The 23,821-nt window shown below is 45.9% G+C and overlaps 1 protein-coding gene across 1 annotated transcript; it reads left to right on the top strand.

Annotated features, from left to right (window-relative positions):
* The first annotated feature begins 591 nt into the window (after nt 1–591).
* On the top strand, nt 592–18,709 carry LOC142578228 (sialin-like). The gene is made up of 9 exons (XM_075687631.1): nt 592–662; nt 5,239–5,423; nt 6,997–7,230; nt 8,753–8,936; nt 10,253–10,386; nt 12,059–12,208; nt 15,711–15,954; nt 16,678–16,763; nt 18,374–18,709. The coding sequence occupies exons 1-9, from the start codon at nt 638–640 to the stop codon at nt 18,647–18,649; spliced, it is 1,518 nt and encodes a 505-aa protein (XP_075543746.1). The 5' UTR covers nt 592–637; the 3' UTR covers nt 18,650–18,709.
* Nucleotides 18,710–23,821: the final 5,112 nt, after the last annotated feature.

The raw sequence follows: 23,821 nt of genomic DNA on the forward strand, positions 1-23,821 counted from the left end.
AACAACCACCTTCGTCATTATTATGAACGACATCACAATTGGCTGGCACCTGTTCTTACACATCTCTCTTTTGTCGAGAAACCTTGATACGGGCCCTGTATGGTCTGGCGCCTGCTGTAGCTTCCGCTCGAGTGCCACGCAATTGAGACACGGTACTGTAGCCTCATGGCAAAGATTCGAGGGCGCATATCAGACTCCACATTATGAATATTATATCATTCATATCATGCACTCCACACCAAGCGTGCCCGCGTGTAGGTGTGCGGAGTTCAAGACCCGTCAGTGGCGTCTGCTATATGGTGCACATGTCGAGCGTAGTCAATTACAAGAGGCAAAAATATTTTTTTAAAAAGTGTTTGGAGAAGCGAACAAAAAGATGTGGCTAGAAACTCCAAGATGAACAGCCTTTTTACATTGCGTCTGTAAGGATTACGTTGCGCCAAAACAACCGATATTATGTTGCTTTACAACCATCGAATTAAAACCTTCTTGAGTGTTCACACGTAAGCCTTTGGTACGTTCGCCGGAATTCATGGTGCATTTCTTTTACCCTTTTAAATCGGCAGTAATCGCGCATTAATTTCGTTTCAGGACAGCTGTACTCGATTGAAGACCGTCACTTTGAACGCTTATCAACATGCAAGCGATTCCAAATATGGCGGGTGAGTGCGCGCTGCTTTGTTTGTTTAGTATGGCCATCGGCTTCAAGAAAGCCATTAATAAAAAAAAAAAAGGAACGAACCCGTTCTTCAGAAGCCTCTCAAATAAATGACCCCTCGCGAAATTTGTCATTTCCTGTGTTTCAACCCTACATGAGTTTTTGCTACTGTGCATGTACTCCGCGATCCAGCAGAAACCTGTCATCGAAAAGAAATCTTGTAAGCTTGCGTAGCGATATTCAAATGTGTGAAAAAGAGCACTAGACCAAAATCATGTAAGAATTATGTAACGATTATTGTAAGGCTATTCCAAACTTTTCTATTCCAAGGTCGCTATAACGTAAAGCTATTCCAAACTTTTCTGTTCCAATTCGACGATCAGCCTTCCACGATTGGTCAAAAACATTTTGGGGCCACCCCTACCTCAGCTGTCTGTCACGCGACGTCACGAAAACCGCGATAGCTCCCCATCTGATATGACGTGTACACACTTATTATGCATGATTGGGCATGTTAAAAAACCCCAGGTGGTCCAAATTTCCGTGGTCCCCCACTACGGCGTGCCTCATAATCAGATCGTGGTTTTGGCTCGTAAAACCCCGTAATTTAATTTTTGTGCATGATAGGACCGAACAAAAGACGGCTAGTTATTTCTGATTCGACGCCTTTTCGTCAAACGTTTTCGGGCTGCACCTACTTCACTTGCCTGTCACGTGACGTCACAAAACCGCGAAAGCTCACCGCGTCAATGGGGCGCACGTGTACGCGTTCAAGATGCATTAATGTGCCGAACAAAGCTGTTTTTTTTTTTCTGAATAGTCGCAGGCGGCCCCGTTCTGAAAGGAATAAAGGATGGCGGCCGCCGATCTCTCAGTCACTGGCTACTAGCACCTGCCGGAGAGCATGGGTTTATTTGCGTAAAACAAAACCTTTTGCGTGGCCGGGTAACGTTTGCAAGCACTTCCGGCACGTTTAGGACCTCGCTCTGCCAACCATTCTTTGCTGAGGATCCGTTTTAGCGCATCCTTAACCTTCCGTTGGACGCCACCACGATTTTGGACCAGCCACCGTAACCTAAGTAAGGGAACGTGTACTAATCGCAGACGGCGGCACCATCCTCTTCGTCCGGTTATCTATTTTCAGCGCGCTGGCTCGGCCCCATCGAACTCTCTCCACTTGAGATTGCTTCTCGCCTCCTAGTAGCCAATTACAAACGAAAAATCGCTCAATGTAGGCAATGTTATTTATTTTGAAAGCAAAGTGACCTCTTATAAACGAGGACAGCGTTTGATTGGGCTGTTCAGACAACCCTGTGGTTCACCACCCGATGCTTGTATCGGCGGTTACGTAAATTCGACGTCAGGAGATTGGAATAAAATAGTATGGAATAGTCTTAAGTTATAGGGCCCAATTTCTCTCAGTCGGTTCTATTCCTTTGTTGTCATCATTGTGGAAAGATTAGTGTGCTCAGAACTATCCACAATGAAGTTAAACCAACTAGCCCGCCTTTTAGAATTAATGCAGTCCTTTTTTTGTCGACCACTCACGAAAGGCCACGACTGGTTACAACGAAGCACAGCAGTCTAATCGCGCCAAGGAAAAGGATTGGAACACAAAATATTATACTATCCCGGCCCTACATGATCGAAGACAAAACGCTGCCTTCTAGTGATGTGTACCTAGCGCTGATGTAGCCCTGTGTCGTGAAACAGTTGTCTAAGCCATACTTTCCAGTGCGCACAACCGCTTTTGCTTGGGTGAATTGGTGCTTGCTGAACGACATTGTATTGTATATAGCGCAAGAATCCCGAAAAGAAACATTAACATCGACAGACAAAGAAAGAAAGACAGCGCTACACTCACAATTGTTTATTAGGGGCAAAGCTTGCTACACGGACAGGCTGTCGCCCAACTATCCCGCACTAAGAGTTAAAGATATGCAAATGCAACTTAAGTGAACAGAACCAAGGAAATGTTGTTTGCTGTCTCTTGGAGATGCTCACATTATTTTTCTCATTCCGCCTAATTACATAACTAGTCTTAATTAATTATTTATGCATTCAAATATTATAATGAAATGAAAAGTGTCAATGAGGAAATTATAGAGCAACATGAAAAACTACCGATACAGCTTTCTGTTGCTCAGTACTTGCTACATGAAAGTTTTTTACGAGCGTGAAAGAAGCCCGCGAATATACGCAAAGTACCTCGAGCGGCCAGTCGCGCGGCAATTTTGCGTCTATTTGCGGGCTTCTTTCACGCTCGGGAAAACACTTATGTACCAGGTGTTCAGCAATAAAGTTGTATCGGGAGTATTTCATGTTATTCGACAATTTTATTGCGGACACTGTTCATCTACTTATAATGTTTGAGAAGTTGATTAATTAAGACTGTACCCGCCGTGGTTGCTCAGTGGCTATGGTGTTGGGCTGCTGAGCACGAGGTCGCGGGATCAAATCCCGGCCACGGCGGCCGCATTTCGATGGGGGCGAAATGCGAAAACACCCGTGTGCTTAGATTTAGGTGCACGTTAAAGAACCCCAGGTGGTCAAAATTTCCGGAGCCCTCCACTACGGCGTGCCTCATAATCAGAAAGTGGTTTTGGCACGTAAAACCCCAAATATTATTATTAATTAAGACTAGTTATGTAATTAGGCGGAATGCAAAAATAATCTGAGCATCTCCTAGCCACGGCGAATAATATTACCTTGGTTCCCTCGAACTACTTGGCATTTGTATAGTTTTAAATCTTGGTGCATAATAGTTGGGACACCCTGTACGTCGCGCACACACACTCGGCACCAGGGGGCGGCAAAGAACAAACGACAAGTCATCTTGTTTGCAGCAAGGCTACCAATTTTATTTCCGCTTCATGTAACGAAACACATGTTTGACTAACGCAAGCTTGACCCCTAATATGAATATGATAAGCTTCTAGAAGTTACCTCGCGCTTTTATCTCTACTCCTATACCGACGATCTTCACCTCGGAAAGACATGGCTTACAGCAGCATGATGAGCAATGCGCAGAAAGATGAGCGCTGATATACTTTTTAAAATTGTTGGCGTGTTCCCTTGGTTCACACAACGGCCGGCCTGACCGACGTAGGTGTTTCCGCAACATCGCGGTACTTAGTTTACTAGTTTACGGTACTGCAGTGGAACACTTCACGTAGTGTTTTGCGAACTTTGCATTTTTGCACACCACATCCCTTAATTCGGGCGTGTAGGCGAGACAGCTTCATGTCGTTCACCATAACTACCCCATACCTGTTCTCCACCTTCTTGAGGTCCTACGCTAGCACGGAAGTCCAACTAAGATTTTTATAACTAGGGCACAAATATAATACACTCCTATATATGTGTTCTTCAAATGATCGGCCGCGTTATTTGGTCACAAAAAGAAAAGCGAGTTTTGGTTAGTGCGCTGTTGCTTATAACGTATTATCAACTATGCCAATCACACAACCCTCTTCTCGCCGCCTTATGCAACCTGTTAGGAACAAGAGAGAGAAAAAAATACACGCGTTGATACTCGCAACGTACCCCGATGCACAAGCACCGGGAATCTAACGGCCACGTCGGATGTCGAGCTGGGCCCCGGCATCGAGTGTCGCCATGCGAGGACTCTCACTCAAAGGGATGAGCTCCAATTAGGACACCCAAGCTGGACAGAGAAACCGAGAGATTCACGTGGAACGCAATACTCTCGCTCTGAAACCACGGCGACTTGATATGACTCTTCGACGTGGGTGACACTCCTATCTTGCACCTTGCGACGAGTGTCGGCTTTACCTGTCTCTTAACACCGCGCTAGGGAGAGATGTATCAGCACGAAACAATAATTAAGAAGCAAAAGTATGTGGTGTTCCATCGATAGATGAGAGATTTCAGACGAAATGACAGCTTCCGGTCACCGTCATTTATAGCACCGAGAGATATAAAAAGAAATCGGTGGTAATCTCAAGCTCTATAAATTAATTAAATTTTATCGACTAAACTTTAATGAACTACGGTACACTATTGCTGCAAAACCGGAATTGAAGACAGTCGCGTTCAAGGCACGCCTACTTAGGAGAAATCCCGAAATTGACATTAACTCGATATACAAGTCCCCAACCTGAGCGACTAAGTGAATTTATGTTGCAAGTAGTTTCTACAGACAGTGCTTTAAAAATACGTCTCTATCAGAAACCGCCAATGCATTTCGTCACAACTTTAGCAATGCTTATCGCGAAATCAGAAGTAGGGGCCCCGGGATTCTTGCTAATTAGAGTTATGCCTTGTGCGTACCTACCAACTTTAATGCCGCAATTTAACGTTGTGTTTTAAATATATTTTTATAGGAATTGATCACTGAGTATTGCTTCATTACAAAGCTGTCTGGCGATTCTCCCTTTTTTTTCTCCCTTACTCACGCTGCTATGAATTTCGGTAAGGAAGATATGTTAGTTCTATATTTTTCCAGAAATATCCTATTTTCAAATAATGGAGACAGGCATCGTTAAAATACGAGGGCGAACGAGAGGCGAGTTTCGGGCCCACATAAAGTGATTCCATAATACCGTTCTTCGCTGCAGACATCGTGGCGGCCCGCTACGTGTTCGCGGTGGCGGGCTTCTTCGGTCTGATGCACCTGTACGTGCAGCGGCTCAACCTGAGCGTCGCCATCGTGGCCATGGTGCGCATGACGGGCGACAGGAACCTTACCGCGGACACCGGCTGCAACTTCGACAACGTGGGAAACGCCTCGACCAGGGAACTGGTGCGCTCTCGCTGCGATGCGCAGCCGTTCACCCAGCCAAGCTGCGGCACCAGTAAATCTGTCCGAATGTGTTCGGCCTTTTTGCTGCTGTGTCGCAGTGGCTGTCCATCTCCCCCTTCTAATGCGAAGCATTATTCCCCAACTCAAGAAATATCTTGGTTGGCGAGCCTATCTCGCCGTTTTCAGCTTAAGATCCCGGTGAAAGTGGAGACTAATTAGGAGCGACAGCGGCTCCTGGGTACGTACACTGGGTATGTGCACTGAGTGTGTGCCCTTGGCGCCAGTGGGTATGTGCCATTAGGTTTTAGTTTGCCTTCAATCTTTTATATTGCCATTACGAACATTCCGTCTTATTTATTATATATGTAAAAGCTGCAGCCTATAATCTCTACATAATTGTTCGCTATATCAGAACAGTTACATTATTTATACAGCCGTCCTCTACAAATCGCGAATGCTTCGCATTACGTAGATGTCAACTAAAGTTGGAGTCTGACAATTTATATTTCTTTTCCATGCCTAAATTTTTCAAAATGTCCGTATTTGAGCGCTAGAGCAGACGTTTTGCCGAAGCTGTTAAGCGTCGAAATACGAACGTCGAAACTTTGTCCATCCTCCCGCAGGTATGGCTAATGCCTCCTGAATGGTGAACTCTGCATGTCTGATCTTAACGCCCTGCTTTTGCAGGGTGTGTTGAGGAACTACGACTTGCGTTTAAAGCTACAGGAAAGCAGAAGCAAAGACAGGGCTTGGAATAGATACACAGAACGCAGAGGCACTTTTCGGTACCGTTATACCAACTGCTCACCGTCGGGCGCTACTGCCACTTAACACGGTGACCTAATAGCTACGGCGTCCCGCAGCTGAGCACGCAGGGTCGTGCTTTCGATTCCCGACAGCAGCGGTACATTCTGATCGGGAAGGGGGCATGTTGCAAAAATGCTTCTGGACCGACATTTCTGCGCGCAATGAAGAAACCCACGAGGTTGAAGTCAATCCCGATCCCCTGTGTCGCTTTCGGACTTTGAGCGTCACCGAACCGCCAAGAACTTTGCTGCCATTGCAACTTCTTTCCAGTTTCGTTCAGACACGTTAGTTGTAGTATTGTTGTGAGACCCGGCAGGTATGAATGTCAGACAGAAGAAGAGTCATCGTACGTCGTTCGTTCGGGCTCTGCACGGGGAAGCAAGTTTAATTATACCGAGCATGTGTTGGTGGGCTAGTTGGTTAAGCATGATTACAAAGACGGCGCCGAATAAAACAACACACGAAGAAGGGACACGAGACAGCACGTAGATACAGATACAGTTATTCTGTATCTTCTGTATACAGTTATACAGCCAAGATACAGTTATTCTGTATCTTGGCTTCCTTGTGCGATGCAGATGACTGCCCTGTTTATTCTTGTTGTTTTGATCCTTGACAGCAGCTATATATATTACTATGTCAAGAAATAAAACACCAGTTGTTAGTGCGCCTACGTGCTGTCTCGTGTCCCTTCTTTGTGTGTTGTTTTATTCGGCGCCGTCTTTGTAATAATTAATTATACCGGCATGATTTGGCGCATACGCAGACGGGCGACTTCGACTGGGACGAGCAGACCAAGAGCTCGGTGCTGTCGTCGTTCTTCTACGGCTACATCCTGCTGCAGTTCCCGGGCGGGCGGCTGGCCGACCGGTACGGCGGCAAGCACCTGATGGGCTCCGGCATCCTGGTCTCGTCGCTGCTCACGCTGCTCACGCCGGCCGCCGCTAGACTGCACTACACGGCGCTCATGCTCGTCCGATTCCTCATGGGCGTCGCCGGGGTACGCGGATCGCCGTGCAGTTCTCAGTGACAAAACTGTGCTTGGCCTTTTCACTGATCCGTGAATGCATGCGATTTAAGGTCCAAGGCGGAGAAGGAGGAAAGGATGGTTAAAGGCAGGGATGCTAATTTAAGGTCTGTTTAAGGACCCGAAGCAACACTGACGCTATGAGAGACTTAATGAGAGCAGTATTCCGGGCAAGTTGGTAATCCATTGCTTAAATGATATTGCGCGACATAAAAACGACACGGACGTGAAAGAAGACGACACACCAAGCGCAAACTTTCAACTAAGTTTATTGTGCCACTGCGTCATTTGAGGCAGTGGCACAATAAACTTAGTTGAAAGTTTGCGCTTGGTGTGTCGTCTTATTTCACGTCCGTGTCATTTTTATGTCGTGCAATATCATTTAAGCTATGAGAGACACCGTACTATAGGGAACGCCGGATTAACTTTGACCTCCCTTTAGCGTGCCCCCGAATGTTAAGTGCACGTACGTTTCGACATTTCACTCCCATCGAAATGCGGCCGCTGTGACCATGTATAGAACCCGCTACCATGTGTTGACCTTTTCACTGAGAAGCGGAAGCAATTTACCAGTCGTTGCTACAGCGCCTTGCAAATTTTTGTCAGATCTGCTGCATCGCATTGGATATTAACACTACGTTATCGCGTTATACTGTCAATTTAAGCGTAATTTGACGTATTCTTTATCTACATTTGAAACGACAGTGGGTAAATAAGAGACGTCAGCCCGAAGCCAACGTTTCGGCAACTTCCCGGACTTTGGGGAAAGGGACCTTTATCAACTTTACCGCGAAAGCATCCGTTGCACTGACGTAAAGTCCACTTGCAGAAAGATTTGGCTGACGCTTGCCTTGTTTGCCCATTGTCAATCGATTCTAGTCTCAATCTTCCTATCACTCATTTGGCTTGTTTGCATTGCGTTTGTGCAAGATAAGAAATTACAGAAATACCCAATAAAAGAAAAAAGGAAATAAAAAGAAGACAACCAGTAGTACAACTCACCGTAACTAACTTGTGACGTGGCAGCAAAGTAAAACTATGCGTAATATGCGAAGCGCCTTTGACGATGCAGAAGCAATCGGAATACACGAAAAACAATTGGTAAGAAGCCATCGGGAGATCTTTGTCAATCAAATTACAGTTTCTCGGTAGACCTAGTAAGATATGCAGTTGGGGAATCTGATTATAGTCAGCTTTGTTAGGTAATTCTGCGAGGCGCTCGGGTGCTGAAGCGTTGCACTGCCTCCTGGATCGGCCCATCATAATTAAACACCTTGCCCGGACGCACGTCGGCACTGCTATAAGGAGTGGGCCACCAAGTCACAAAATTTTATTATACTGTCTCCTGGATCGGCCCAGTTTACTCGACCAGGCAGCCATCCATGCAAAGTGGAGTGAAGATTCTATGAAAGCTTCGCATTAAACAAAAAGAAAAAAAAGAAGAAAAAGGTCCTCTTACTTCAGTTGCTTAGCTTAACTCTCGCTTTCCGCGCAGAGCTGCTGCTTTCCAGCCATGCAGGCGATGCTGGCCCAGTGGGTGCCCAAGGCAGAGCGCACCATCATCTCCAACATAGTGTTCACCGGCTCCTTCACTGGCACCGTGGTTGCCATGACTTCGACCGGCGTCATGAGCGACTCTGAGGTCTTAGGTGGCTGGCCGTCCGCTTTCTACCTCTTCGGTGAGCACGGCGCACGGTGTATGTGAACGTCGTCCCTAGAACACGGAAGTGATGCGCTTCTTAATCTGTTAGCAGCTGTTCGGAATCCGATATTGATAAGCATGCCCCTACGGCTCCTCGTGTGGCAAACACTTTGGCGTCAAAGTCCCAACGTTGTGAATAACGAAGCCCTATAAACTCCGTGAAAGCCGGTAGCCTGTATTGCTCGTTTACCTTACGGCCGTTTGTCGATGTGAGAATAAGTTTATCCAGGATCGCGACAATTACGTTTCTTCTCTTGGAACAACTTTACGACTATGTTTGGCTCTTCGATAGCCTTACTTCAGCATACTCACCTTGGCTTGCCCTCTGGAAATTGTCACTACATGCTTCCGAAGGACACTCGGAGCTGTATGGATTACGGATTAGGCAGTTGTCATTGAATACCATTAGATATTAATTCTTTACAAGCAGGAAATAACCAAACTGAAGCGTCGGTGATGCGCCTCATTCTTTTTTTTTTAACCCTCTTGCCTAACATACGCTTTTGCTTCCTGGAACGTCAGTAGTAGCTGTGATTACGTTTAACAAAACTTGCTGCTTGGAAACTTGTCTAACGAACTTGTTTATCGTTTGGGTACCTGTGGCACGCACTTCACATTGGCAGGACACATAAAAGAAAGTGGATGACGAATTTAGGTTCTTTATTTACTTTCTATATTCTGGTGCGCTTGAAGAGCTTGACAATGGACTTGTTTTTAAAACACTTTGATGGCAGCGTTGCACATTCAGGCACCAAGCAGACATGTCGACAACGGGCAATAGTCTTGTGCGCGCGAAGAAGTGCAGTTCGTCTTCCTTCTCCACCACTCTGGGCTCCGTCGCACTACTCGATTTCTCTTCATGAAATAGCCTTCCTCGGAGACGGACTTATCAAAGATACGGTGTTCTGTACCATGTATATCGCAGCAGTAGTGAAAGACGCCTTCATTTCTCATGCGCTTCGCTCTGTTGTCTGCTTCTCTCTTTTCTTCTAATAGTGCTGCTCCTCATTATTTGTGGCGCGAGGTAGCTAGCTTCTACCTATTATATCATAGCATGCTTTCTACCTGCTGCCTATACATTACTCTTTAGATTCAAGCACTGCTATAAACAATTACTTGAGAGGTGAGGTCGTTTTTAGCGTTCATTTTACGATCAATGAACACACTGTAAATAATTTAGCGGGTACATCAACCTGACAGCCAATCAAATGAACTTAAAATTTGTACATCAATAGCCAAGAAACTAATGTACGTGAAACGCACAAGCTCTCTTGCTCGACTTAAACGCTCCAGGTTTTACCGGTTGCGCCTGGTGCCTCATGTGGTTCCTCATGATCCACAACAGACCTGTGGAGCATCCGAGGATCAGCCATGGCGAACTGATGTTCATCACCGGCGGCAGCGTCATCATGCAGGGATCAGCAGTCGTAAGCATGCGGAGTGGTTAGTGTATGCAGCGTTGAAGGTGACCACAAAAGTTATGCGGGACAACTCGCACACCGTTGTCGCACTGGTGTTGCTTTATTTTACAAAGCAACGCGCCTCGGTAACAAAGTATTCACCTACAAAACTAAGATGTCTAAACACAGAGGAATTTTCAAAATTTTGTTTCATCGTGTAAAAGGTGAGTTTTACTGTAATAGATTTGTGGCGCGATAAACCCCGAAAGCGATACACTTGATACGCGCTGTTGTTGAAATAAACACCTACAATAATAACAAATATCAATAACGCACAAATGAAATGCACATTTCAGGCGTCAAGACCGGTACTCGCACGTTCTTACGCTATAGTAATACTCGTCGGATGAGGCGGCCGTTAAATGAGCGAAGACGACCAGTCAGTTGCAAACAGCTTTTACGAAAGGACAGATCTGAGAACTCGGCCTCTGAAGTTCTTGTTATTTCGGAACATAGCACCTATTTACGCTTTCCGTGGGCACGCTTTGCTGTACACAATATTACCTGACCCCAATATCGGAACATTACGCAACTATGTCTCATTTTACTCGTTCCACTCTTAAAACAGAAACACAAATGTTTTTCATCTTGAGACGAAAAAAAAGAGCTGTGGTCACCGCCAAGCTTCAGCAGCGGTGTGAGTAGCTCTGCCCACCTTTTACTGCACAGCCGACATGAGGGGCATGGCGATGCCGGAACGAAAAGCACAATTAAACATAAGCGATCTACAGGCAGCCATATTTCGGCATAGACATCTTAATTTGGACGCAAATGCAATCGGTGATTTCATACCCTACAGCAAGCACTAGATTCAAAGTAGGTAAAGCTTGTCATGTGATCAATGAATCTCTCTAGCCAGCCAAGAACCATATGCTCATTGGGCTAACGAACAAAAACAAGCAAGGTCGAAGCATGACAGATTTTTAGAGAACGCTGAGCAGGAACTATTCAGATGATATCATTTCACCATCGCAACGTTAGGCAGCTGCATCCAACGTTACAAGAACACTTTTCTTAACAGACCCTGATTTTGCGGCTTTTTCACAAAACAGCTAGTACGTTATGGGGCTTATCAACATACAGCGCTGCCAATGGCAAATGCTTCATAAATATGAAGAATAATTTTGAATGAGGCCCGTGGACCAGTAAGCAAAGTAGTTTGTACGCCACTGTGATCCGCGAGAACCGGCGGCAGTCAATTCTGACGAATGACACCAGCGAAGACTACCTGACAATCGCGAATAGCGAATATGAACAGAGAAGCTTCGTAAACTTCACCTCCGGTCTCGTTTTGTTGCTTGGCACTGTGGATATTTCAGCACGCAAGCCTATTACGACTAACATGCGCACTCAAGCATCCAGGCACCGTACCAGGTTTGGCTTCCCGGCTCTGTTTCAGGTTTCAGTTCATGATTACGTTGCTCTTAGTTTTACACTGGCAAAAAATAACAAGGAAGGGAGCAAGGACGAGGACGAACGAAGCGCAAAACCCGCGTAAAACTCAACGCAACGTAATCGTGAACGTGCACCAACTAGCCCCCTTTCGTTCATTGCTTTACTTAAGTATCAGTTATCTGAATCACGATGCCCCGAAAATATGGACGTGTGCCGAGTTTCGCATTGCAACTGGCGCGAGCAGATGATGCCGATTCCCTGGAAGGCTATGCTGACGTCTCCAGCTGTCTGGTCCCTGGCAGCCACACAGTGGGCGCACACCTACGGCTCCTACACGCTCATGACCGAGCTGCCCAACTACCTCAAGAATATTCTCGGCTTTGGACTTACGCAGGTGCGTGCACGTCCGCTCCGAACAAGCGGCACCTCGCAGTAGTTATGTGCTTGTGACACTGAACCTACAGTTCAACAAAGAGTGTGTACAATATTTAAGAAACTCCGCAAAATTTCATTGCAGGCTACATAAAGCTAAACAGGCTATGAAAGACTGGCGAGGCGTTCGTGCCTTATATAGTGATGTCGGTGAGGATCGCCTGTTAACTTCCGTATAAATTCATTTCGCAGCAGCATTTCTGGAACTTATATGGAAGTGTACTGATTATGTCGTACGTGGCGTAGGATCTCTGTTGATTGTACATAACCTAAATACAAACATGAGAACTGAGAAGTTGGACATTATAAGTAAGGTGGCGAGGGTAATGCGAGAGAATTGAACCACAGTTTCGTTCAATAATGTTCCGGACAGCTGTACAAAATACTCGCAGGTCTCCGTGTTGCAGCTGGAGCGACGGTCATGCGATAGCATTATCAGGATCGACCTACACACGCCTTTCATTACACTGTCTGCGGGATCGGCCCGGGCTACTGACGACATTGAAACCCTTGCAACCACACACACGGTCCTCTGTCATTAAGACCGACTTCGTTCGGGCTTTTTTTTTTCTTTTTGCACTACCTCCGGTATCGGTTCGCTTTATTTCACGTCGACCCTCAAGAACAAATGCTGGTCTGTGTTCTGAATAATGCTACATATTGGAACTATTGTTTACAGAACGGAATTCTGAACGGGGCTCCGTACCTCGCGTTGTCCGTGCTCTCACTGATCATCGGATGGACCTCGGACGTCGTCCGGCGGCGAAATGTTGCTACGGTCACTACCATCCGGAAAATATGCGATTCCGTTTGTGAGTACCCTTTCGTGACTTCAAACAAGACAGAGGTTCACATGCACGTCGATGGAGGCTTGAAGTTATCAATCAAGAGTGATCGAACAATTAAAGTCATGCCACTGGATGCGATGTTTCGACAAGGGGTCAATACCCCTGTCACTCGAGAAGATTTAATGTCATTCGAATCGAATGGCATTTGCATATAATCTCATTAACCGGGATTTACACGGGAAAATTTAATGTCATTCGAATGGAATGAAATTTGCCATCGAATGAGTTAGGGGAACTCATTCGCATTCGATTTCGAGCCGAAGTGCTCTTGATCCCAGACAGACAACAGCGGCACGCAAAGCGAAAAAATAATGCGTGCATCAGCAAAGTCAGAAGATTTTTTTTTAGACTTATAAAAAGGAATAATTATTTTTGCCGTGATGATATTTTCACCACGGGCTGTGCTCAAGCGCTATTACTCTTTGCATCAGGAGTCTGTTGTGGCGATCAGCCATATTGGATGTCTTGATCGAAGTTCTTTTAATTGTGAATAATTGGCGTCAAAACGTTTTCGTGCGTTTTAAAAGTACTCACAAAAGTTCTCAAACGCGTTTAATAGGCACAAAATTTCTTTGAATTTCCCAAATTTTGTTCCTCATCGTCATTGCTATCATTTGCGAAGGCCACTATATTTTACTGTGTAGCACCGCAATAGACCGAATGGCATTCGATGCATCGAATGCAATTCGATTCGAATGACATTAAATCTTCCCGTGTGACAGGGGTATAACTTTCGTCGAGGCAGCGTTGGCTTTCGAGACAGAAAGTTGAAAGCAGTTGCTCGCTTCTCGAAACGCTGGTCCAATTTAAAAGCAAGCAGCTGGTGCTTGGTTTTAGACTCAGCCGGATTTCACCGCTTCACCTGCGTCATATCGAAAGGTCCGCGTCCGCCCTTGAAAACTCCAAAGACGACTGCATCGTAAAAGACGCATCAGAACGACTTTTTGCCGTGTTTCAATTATGTATGGTACAGCGATTCATGCGACACGTGCAGATGCGTTTTTCTGAAATGCGATCCGCGCTTAAGCGTTCCGTGCATGGGTGCAGAAGCAAATCTTGGTAATAGACTTATGTCTACTCCAAAAGTCGATTGTGCCCCTTCAGGGCGCCACCCCTCCTAATTTCCGCGTTGCCGTGTCATGCTATGCTGCTAAACATAATCATTCCCCCTTTACCAAACAAACCAGAACTTGTTAAAACCTGTCGCCGGCAAGAAGCCAGCCCGTGTCAAGGAAGTAAACACACCGAACACACCAAGGGAGCTAGCTCTTGGATGGGTTATTAGGCTGTTGCTTTCTTGATCGAAATCGTTTTCTTACGGTTAAGGTGAGCGCAAAAGCGAGAAGCGTCATTAAAGGATTGCTGCGCAGCCAACTTTGCAGACGATCAAACAGGCAGCACGACGGCAGCTTCAAAATAATTATATTTATCAAGCGTTTTCTTTCTTGCATAAGTCCTGCTTCTGTCCACTCCAAAACCTCTATAAGATAACGGAATGGCAAATTATTCCTAACATGTTAGCAATAATCAGTAACCATGGGAGAGCTAAGTACAGCTCTTTTGTGACATGCACGATGCAGAAAGAATGGCTGGTGGTATCTTCGAAATGGAGCAAAAAAGAGTTCAAAGGCAAATGATTCTTGTGAAGCTCAGTTAGCAAGTACTAAGTTAACAAGTCGAACTCATGATCTTATTTCTTTCAATGAAAAGTTCATACTGCAATTTGCTAAACGTACATACTCTGCTATCGATTACTTCATCTTAATGGGTGTTTCAAAAATAGTGACTTCAGAGTTTATGTATTAACCCTTCAGCTTGCAACAAATTCACGCATGATTTCATTAATTGTTTTATCTCCTCTAAGTAACCATTCTCGAGTTTAACCGAACATTCATTATCGCGCTTTTCCATTCATAAAAAAATTACGAATGGTAAAGAGTGATGAAGTGCTTTTTGCGGCAGTGCTCAGTTATCACGCCGTGTGTTCTTCCAAAGGTCACGAATTTTGTCAAACATTTCGGCTATTACTGAGTTCCTTCCCAATATTATCTAAAATCAAGAATGGGGCTGACAGATAGAGTAGCATGCACACTGTGGTATTAATGTTATAAACAGAAATAAGGTGCCTCGAAGGGCTGGCCAACGTTTCGATAGGAGGACCTATCTTTGTCAAAGGTGGCCTCGTCAACCTCGGCGTGTTAGTTTGAACGGGTTAGTAGACTTACGTCACATGCGGTCGTTGTCCATGGCGGCTGGTTGTAAAGGGAGAAATTGCAACGAAAATGAGCGGTGTCGCCTGACGTCTCTAAGCATGGTTTCTAAGACAAGGGCACAAGAGCGGGAGAGTGGGAAGGCGGGGAAAAATAACAAATAAAGAAAAAACCAAGAGGGGAAAGAATACTTTAAAGAAACATGGCCTTCGACATAACCCAGCACCCTCCATGATCGCTCAGTTGTCGTGGCGTTCTGCTTCTCGGCACGAATCTCAGATTCCCTGTCGCGGTGGCCGCCATTTTGATACAGACCGAAATGCAAAAAAAAAAATGAAAGTGTACATTATATTTATGTGCACGTTAAAGAACCGCTGGTGATCGAAATTAACCCGGAACCTTCGTCCCTCATAACTCATTGTGCAGTTATGGGACTTTTGAAGCCCGTATTTTGATAAACTGCAGCTTCACTTTTTACACTCTACCGCGAGCAGCGGCGTTCGGACCGGCGCTGTGCCTGATAGCGGTGACCATGGCGCCCTGCGAGCGGATGTTGGCCGTCCTATGGTTCTGGATGGCCATATCCCTCATCTCGTTCGCAAACTCTGGCTTCAACTGCACCCACATCGACATGGCCCCTGCATTTGCAGGTACGCGCTACACGTTGCCGTTTCGCTTGTAATCCCTGTCCAATGCCCTACATGGCCAATTGAAAGTTGCCAGAACTGTACTACTACGACAAACAATAATGTTCTGAATCGACGTGTGGCAGTCATACATGAGTAACATTTTAACTGCGACGCTGCAATTATCTAGGTGGTTTGCTGCCGAGGCAGGGTTCCGCGGCTGTGTAACTCAGCTACTGATGTACATTAGTATGTAGTACATTACTGACATATTACTTCTGATATACGTTAGTGATATAACGAGACAATTTTGTATTTCTTTTAGGCGAGGATTTACGATAAAGGCTAAGCGGCTGGTACTGTTTAGTCAAATCAGCGCCCCGATTCGAAGTGTGCTCGCTAAGCTGACTGACTAGAGTGCAAGGATAAATGCAGCTGGTCCCAGAATATTTGTTGGTGTTGATCCTCATAGGTAGAAGGAACGCCGAGACTTAAGTCCGAAAGTCAGCCAGATGTACTCTAAAAAAGAACATTTCCAACTGCAAAAATAACAAGATACCTCATAGATATTCGGCTGTAAGTTTCTTCCCATGCAAATAAAACAATCTTAACGGGAGTTCGTTATTACCGGTTATGAAATGCAGAACTGTGGAAAACGTTTCACCCATGTTATCGTATCTGAACTGATATGTGTTGAAGGCGCATAGGCACGAATTAAAGTCCCCTTTCGCTTCTTCCCGCCTATAGGTACTCTATTTGGGATTACAAACTGCATAGGAAACACGACAGGAATAATAGCCCCTCAAGTCGTCGGTTTCCTGACCGAAACTCATGTAAGTATGCATAGTTTCTGTTTTTATTCTCTATAGCTTTGCCTACATCGTGTTAGTTGAGCACCATCAAGGATCATACTACCACAAATAAACAGCCCAAGAAGCTCCGTGTCGCCAGTACGCAGATGTCCTTTTAGGGCACAACATTTACTATTTCTGCTTCTGCAGGCGAAAACTCCCCTGAACTGACATTTTGACGTACACCGAAGCTTAAATCTTAATCTGTAATTGATAAAGATTATTGCTGAAAGGTAAGGGTAGAACGTTGAGTGTATGCCACAGTCAAGATAAAATTTTCGACGTAAGATATCCTACGTCACTTTCCGGTATTCGAATGATGCCTTTCTCGGGGTATTGACGTGTTTAGCGTGTGCCACAATGATATGCGCAAGGAAGGCGATGACAGCAGTGCGAATGCAAAATCGCGCTGTGATTCACAACAATACGTTTAGCAAAGCATTCATCTGAGACCAAGAATTACAGAAAAATTTCCGTTGGTATATTGTAAGCTTTTCTTTCTTTAGCTGTACTCTATGTCTTTCACACTGACCATCTCTCACGATTGGCCAATCCTGCAGAGTGCTGGATTGGCTGACGCCGGCAAGGTGTATCTTGGACCATTGACAAAGCGCAAAAGAAGAAAAGAAAGTAAACGGAATCGTTAGATTATTCCGGTTTTGTCTTCGGGTGGTCGTCAGCGAACTGTGAAATTAATAGCCTGTAGTGGCTTTATCACTGCACAATGCCTACGGTTAATTCAATTCCTTACGAAAATTCGACACCTTCTCGCCGTTGTTTCGATGATGTGCGGGTCGTTTGAATTTCACAGCCCTTTATATAGCTGTAATCTAAAAAAATATAAATGAACGCAATATCTTGGTAGTACTGTCAGTAGCGATTACATGTGTATCAGGACAGGAAGAGAGTTTACGAGATAGATTAGAGCCCTATAATGTCACGAGGGTTCACGTTATGTACGAAGTTTCTGGTGTAGTGATAAATTACTCTGTCAGAAAGCTTAACTACACAGCCGCAGATGGGGTTGCGCCAAGCACGAAACTAACGCAGTCGCTCTTTATGATATTCAATCTTCTCATCATGATTGCCGCTTCGGCAACTCTTAAGGGTTTTAGAACCGCATATACCTCTGTGTAAAGCTTTCGAAACTCCGAATTTTGTTCATGATGGCGGCAGTGACTTCTTCATTGAGTGCGCAGCCGGTTCAGTCTTGATAGGAAACAATGTCATGCGAGATTAAATGGTAGAACGTGAAGGCGCATTTCTTTTTTTATAACCTTTTTGCGCAGTGGGCCCAATCAATAACCATAACAAGCAGCACAAGTGTACGCCATAAAAATAGCACGAAGTCGCATATATACGCAGCGTCAGCTAGTGCCGTCATAAGTGTTCATTCTATCATCACTCCAGAGTGCGAATTGCCATTTGCCGCCAATATACCCCACATGAGTCCGGCATGTACACCTTATAGGATTGAATTCGAGCAATCGACTGGTGCACAAGCAAAATCCACAAAACCACCTTCCGCTTCTTCGAAGTTTTCGATAAAAAGGAGCTCCAAAGGCATCGCCAAAAATCTCGCGCTTCCGCAGAACAACGTGGACAGCTGGAAGACGGTATTCTACATCACGGCCGCCGTCTACACCGTGGGCGGCCTGCTGTTCCTGCTTTTCGGGTCGGCCGAGCCACAGGAGTGGGCCATGGACGTGCCCACCACCAGCGTGGACCTCTATCGGGAGCAGCAGAACCGCTCCCTGCAGTGCTGCAACTGGTCCACGCTCTCCGTCGCCCGCAGCAGCCCGCTGGCCGTGATGGCGTACAACTCGCACACCAACCAGGTCTCGTCCAGCGTCAAGACCAGCCAATGACGGCCGAGGGCCGCCGCTTCGCGCATGCGTGCCCTCGCGCTTCGTCTTCGCATGCGTCGGTGGCAAAAGGGCTTAGAAAGACTCGACTGACCGCACTTCTAGAGCCCTGGTTCCGATATTATTCGTTGGACCATTTTTTTTTATTTCGCCCACTGTTACTTTCTGCGAGTGACTGTTACTCGCTGCGTAACTGAGGTCGCAGTACCTTAAGGTGATCGATTTTCGGAAAAATACACTGCCTTATACTCTAGTTTCTCACTTCGCTTGTGACACCGACTGCTTTGTATTCATTTGCCGTGATCGAAAGCGCTATTTAATACGCGCACGCTATTCCCTGACAGATAAAACTTTTTCTGTATGTATTGGAGATACCTCTCAGCAACCGCGGATATGAAAAGTGTAGTGCAGTACGAGCATGTATCTAGCAGATTTCCCAACGCCAGCGCAATGCCCCGTTTAGTACTGCCTCCTCCATTAAAGTGCCTAGATATAGAATTTTTTTTCTGTTCAGACATGCAAATTCTGGCATCGATAAGCGCATCGCGGTAGCGCCAGAATTCAAAAACATCGGCCATTCCACTCTGTGAGGGTGCTTGACCAGCGAAGCTGTTCGGCACACGACACGGAGATGACACAATTTTGAACAAAAGTAGGAACTCATTGTCTTGATGGGTGACCATCGAGAGGAAAGGTACGCAAACTCATTTATTGTCCTGATTGGTGGTCATTATTTCACTCGCAACTGTAATCACATTCATTGACAATGTGAAATCGACGCACGTGCGCCATCGGGTGGTCGGTTGGGCCGGATTGGTGCGGCACCGCAAGAGATATGTCTGCAACACGGAACGCGTAAAACGCTCTTTTTTTCCGTACCGACACATCCACATTGAAATCGACACCATATGGGTAGTGTCATCGCAGCCAATTCACGCGAAGTGAGTAGCCATGAAACCTTACGGGATTACGAGTGATTGAATTTTTTTGCTGTCCAGAGGGCCCGTGAACGAGCGGAGAGGTATGGGGCCCTGTATCGCAAAACTATTCCAATATGTTTTTATTCCAATCTCCTGACGTCAAATTTGCGCGACCACCTACGCAAGCATCGGGCAGTCGCCCGCAGGGTTGTCTGAACAGAACAATCAAACGCTGCCCTCGTTCATAGGAGGTCACTTTAGTTTGATTGAAAAACGAACAACATTGCCTACACTGAGCGGCTTGTGTTATCTAAATGGCTGACAAGAGGCGAGGAGCACGCCCAAGTGGAGAGCGATTCGGTGGGACCGAACCACTGCATTGAAAATCGATAATCGGATGAAGAGGGTGGTGCCGGCGTCCACGATTGGTCCGCTTTTCCTTACTAAGCTTGAGGTGGCTTGTCGAAAACCATGGCGGCAAGTAACGGAAGGTTAAGATTGCAGCTAAGATGGATCCTCATAAAAGAAGAGTTGGCAGAGCCAGGTCATAAATGTGCCGAAAGTGCTCGAAAACATTACACGGCCGCCCAGGTAGGTTTATTGTACGCAAATAAACCGATACTCTCCGGCAGGTGTGAGCAGGTAGTGCCTGAGCGATCGGCGGCAGCCATCTGTTATTCTTTTCGGAACTGGGTAGCCTGCGGCTATTCAGAAGAAAATTCAGTTTTGTTCGGCATATTAATGCATCTTTAACGCGTACACGTCACTTTGACGCGGTGAGTTCTTGCGTTTTGTGACGTCGCGTGACAGGCGGGTGAAGTGGGCTCAGCCCGAAAACTTTTGACCAATAGCCGAGGATAATGGAAAAAAGGTGTCGATTCAGAAATAACTATTTTTGTTTTGTTCGGTCAAATAAAGCATAATCAGTGTGTACACGTCATATCAGATGGGGAGCTATCGCGGTTTTCGTGACGTCGCGTGACAGACTGGTGAAGTGGGGGTGGCCCAAAAAAATTTTTGACCAATCGCGGAGGGCTGATTGCAGAACTGGAACAGAAAAGTTTGGAACAGGGTCGCTATAACGTAAAACTATTACAAATATACAAATACAAATATATGTAGTATACAAATACAAATATATGTAGTATGCAGAGGAAACATCAGGGAATTGGCACTGTGACGTAGTGTCTGTGTCATGACTGAGGTGGCACACTATAACTGAAAACACCGGTTACAAAGCCCCGTTTCATCGCATAGTGTTTTTCTGTGGGATATGCCTCGTCAATACAACACGGAGATGGGTTGCACCGATGGAATACCTGATATAATCTCCCTACTATTGTCGCGCCGCGGCCCTAATGACACAGTCATCGTGTAATGTGTTATGTAAAGACGGCGTACAGTTACAAACTAACCACCATCATCGTCGGCAACTGTACCGTATCCGCTGCAACTTTAAGGCCTGTCCCGCACTTTCCCAGATGTTGCTGCGTCGAGTCAGCGCAATTTATTTTGCAGTGAGAGCCGTTAAGTGCTCTTCGGCGCACTCTAAATGTTGCTGTTGGTCTCTGACGTCGACAATATTAAATTGAAAGAAGTAAAAGAACTAAATCCAGCCAGGTTTTCTCAGGATACCAACCTGGGACTCTGAATTACTAGACGATCGAGCGCGCTAATGCAACAGCGACACCTGCTCATTCAAACGTGCATAAGGAATGTACATGTGTTGAGTGGCTACAGATATACATAGCGCTCTGACGCTTCGCACTGCACCCGGTAGAGGGCTACAGATGTGGAGAAAGGTAGCGTGTTGCCACAGTACCACTCGTCATGGATTTCAGTGGTTATAAAGCGTGCCTCAATGTCTCCAAATGATTCAACACAATAGTGATTGTTGCATGAGGTGTATTTACGGTTCGTGCAACTATAGTTGTCAATGTACTGCGGATTGTGCATGATTGGATTGGACAAACTTTAATAAAAGTCCTGCGGGACGCACGTCCGCGCGCTGTGGGCGTCTCCCACGCAGGACCGTCACGGAGTACCTGGCGGCCGCTGCGCGAGCCTGCTGGGCGGCCCATTGCTGGTCTTGTAGGAGCGGGCATCGTAGGGTCTTCTGCCACTTGTCGGAGTAAAAGGCATTACTGCTCATGCCTTTTTTTTTTCTTAAAACAACTCATTTGTGACCATATCGAGTAATAAATATCTAGCGGCACGTTCTTATACCACTCCTTATATACCGCCTTACGAGGCACACCGAGGTGAACGACCGCTCGAGGCTTCAAAAGGAGACTAGGCTACGGCAGTGAAACATTCGAATGACGTAAAGCTAGACGCTCGCCTTCGCTCACGCTTATACGGCGGTCGTCGGGGCTCTCGGTCAGCGAGCCGTCTGGGAAGCCCACCTGGCCCCACCCAGTGATGTGAACCCGGCGGCACCGACGCAGTCTAAGCGCCGGCGGCGAGCACTGGTGTATAGTCGCTAGTCGCGGCGTCATCGACCGCACAGGAGAGCTAGCCAGTGTCCGCAGGACGTGACCAGCGTTCGGTCTGGCGAGCTGCGCGCCCCCCTCCCCCCTCCCTTTTTCCCTCCACGCAGCACCACCACCTCGACGGCGGTGCTTGGTCGCTTCCTACTTCCGGACAGATTTCGCAGAACCAGAGGAAACAACGAGCCAGCTCTATAGGTATACTGCCACCAAATCACCGAAGACAAAAGAAAAAAAAAAGCGGATGATGCGCTGCATGGATGTGACCATCGCTCGAGACGCCAATGGTGGGCGATCGCCTGATTAGTTGGGGTTTGCCGGCAGCCATTTAGAACGGTCGCTGTGCGCCTTTACCGATTTAATTCTCTTGCTCGTCTAGCCGTTCGTTTCCCTCTGTGGCCGCATGTTTCTGCTTTGGTTCGTTGCAAAAAGCTTGTCCCGGCCTCCCATGGCGCAGCACGGCCTACATGATGTCTCTCTGTGAACTGAAATTAAAGGGACTCTTTCGTGTCTACGAACCGTGAAAGTTATTCGCTAATGGAGACAAGTTCCAGTAATTTCGCCTGTGTATATGGAGACATACGACACTGGGGTATTGCTGGGAACGACTACCAATGTTCCTTTCTTTTGCCACTTTTCTGCCTGGGACGCTACTGTTCGCATGGCTCAAGGATTCAGTTTGTTTATCCTGCCAGGAAACACCACAGAGAAACTGGTAAAGTTGATTTCGTGCAAGAAATGTGGCGTTATGTGGCTGTTTGTTGCTTGTAAATAGTGTTTCCAAGGGCGACAGTGTGGAAGGCTGACATGTCTACAAGGCATTCGGAAAGCAATGCGCGACTGCTGTCGCCCTAAGTATCAATGAATCTCCTTTAGATTAACAAAATAAGGATAAGATAAACATCGCAAGAGGATCTGCATGAGGAAACCGAACACAAGAGTGAAATACATTGTTTCGAATATATAGGGTGTCCCAACTATTATGCACCAAGATTTAAAAATATGCGAATTCGACGTAGCTGGACAAAACCAACGTAATGTTGTTTGCCATCGCTTGGGGTTACTCAGATTGTTGCTTTTTTGCGTTCGGCCTAATTACATAATTAGTCTTACATAATTAATCAATTTCTCAAATATTATAATTAGATGGAAAGTGTCAACGAGAAAATTGCAGAACAACATGAAAAACTCCCGATACAGCTAGCGTTCTGGTGCTCAATAGTTGCTACACAAAAGTGTTTTACCGTGCTTGAAAGAAGCCTGCGAATACATGCAAAATTGCGGCTTCTGGCCGCTCGAGGCACTTTGCGTGTATTCGCAAGCTTTTCCATGCTCGGAAAAACTCTTTCGTGTAGCACATATTGAGCACCCGAATGCTGTATCGGGAGTTTCTCATGTTGCTCTTTAATTTTCTTATTGACACTTTTTATCTTATTGTAATATCTGAGAAATTCCAGATTTAATTAAGACTAATTATGTAATTAGGCAGAATGCAAAAAATAATCTCAGCATCTGAAAGAGACGGCAAACAACATTACCTTGACTCTGTCCAGCTACGTTGCATTGACATATCTTTTATATCTTGGTGCATGAGCTACTTAAAATCTGTTGCGATGGCACGTAACACCCCATAATTTAAAATCTGTGGGAATCTATTTTAATAAGTCTATCTCGTGGCTTCATAATGTAGTTTACTTACAACACTTACCACGGAAAGTCGCTAGGATTATCCGATACTCCAGTTAATCCTTTCTCTCAAAATTCAA

The sequence above is a fragment of the Dermacentor variabilis genome, chromosome 4, assembly GCF_050947875.1.
Source record: "Dermacentor variabilis isolate Ectoservices chromosome 4, ASM5094787v1, whole genome shotgun sequence".
Taxonomy (NCBI): Eukaryota; Metazoa; Arthropoda; class Arachnida; order Ixodida; family Ixodidae; genus Dermacentor; species Dermacentor variabilis.

What these genes read in the sequence shown, in the direction of transcription:
- LOC142578228 (XM_075687631.1), top strand. Translation starts at nt 638, where the DNA reads ATGCAAGCGATTCCAAATATGGCGG. An exon ending in TCCTCATGGGCGTCGCCGGG is followed by an intron (nt 7,231 to 8,752) that starts GTACGCGGATCG and finishes CTTTCCGCGCAG; the next exon opens with AGCTGCTGCTTTCCAGCCAT. An exon ending in GTTTCCTGACCGAAACTCAT is followed by an intron (nt 16,764 to 18,373) that starts GTAAGTATGCAT and finishes GCGCTTCCGCAG; the next exon opens with AACAACGTGGACAGCTGGAA.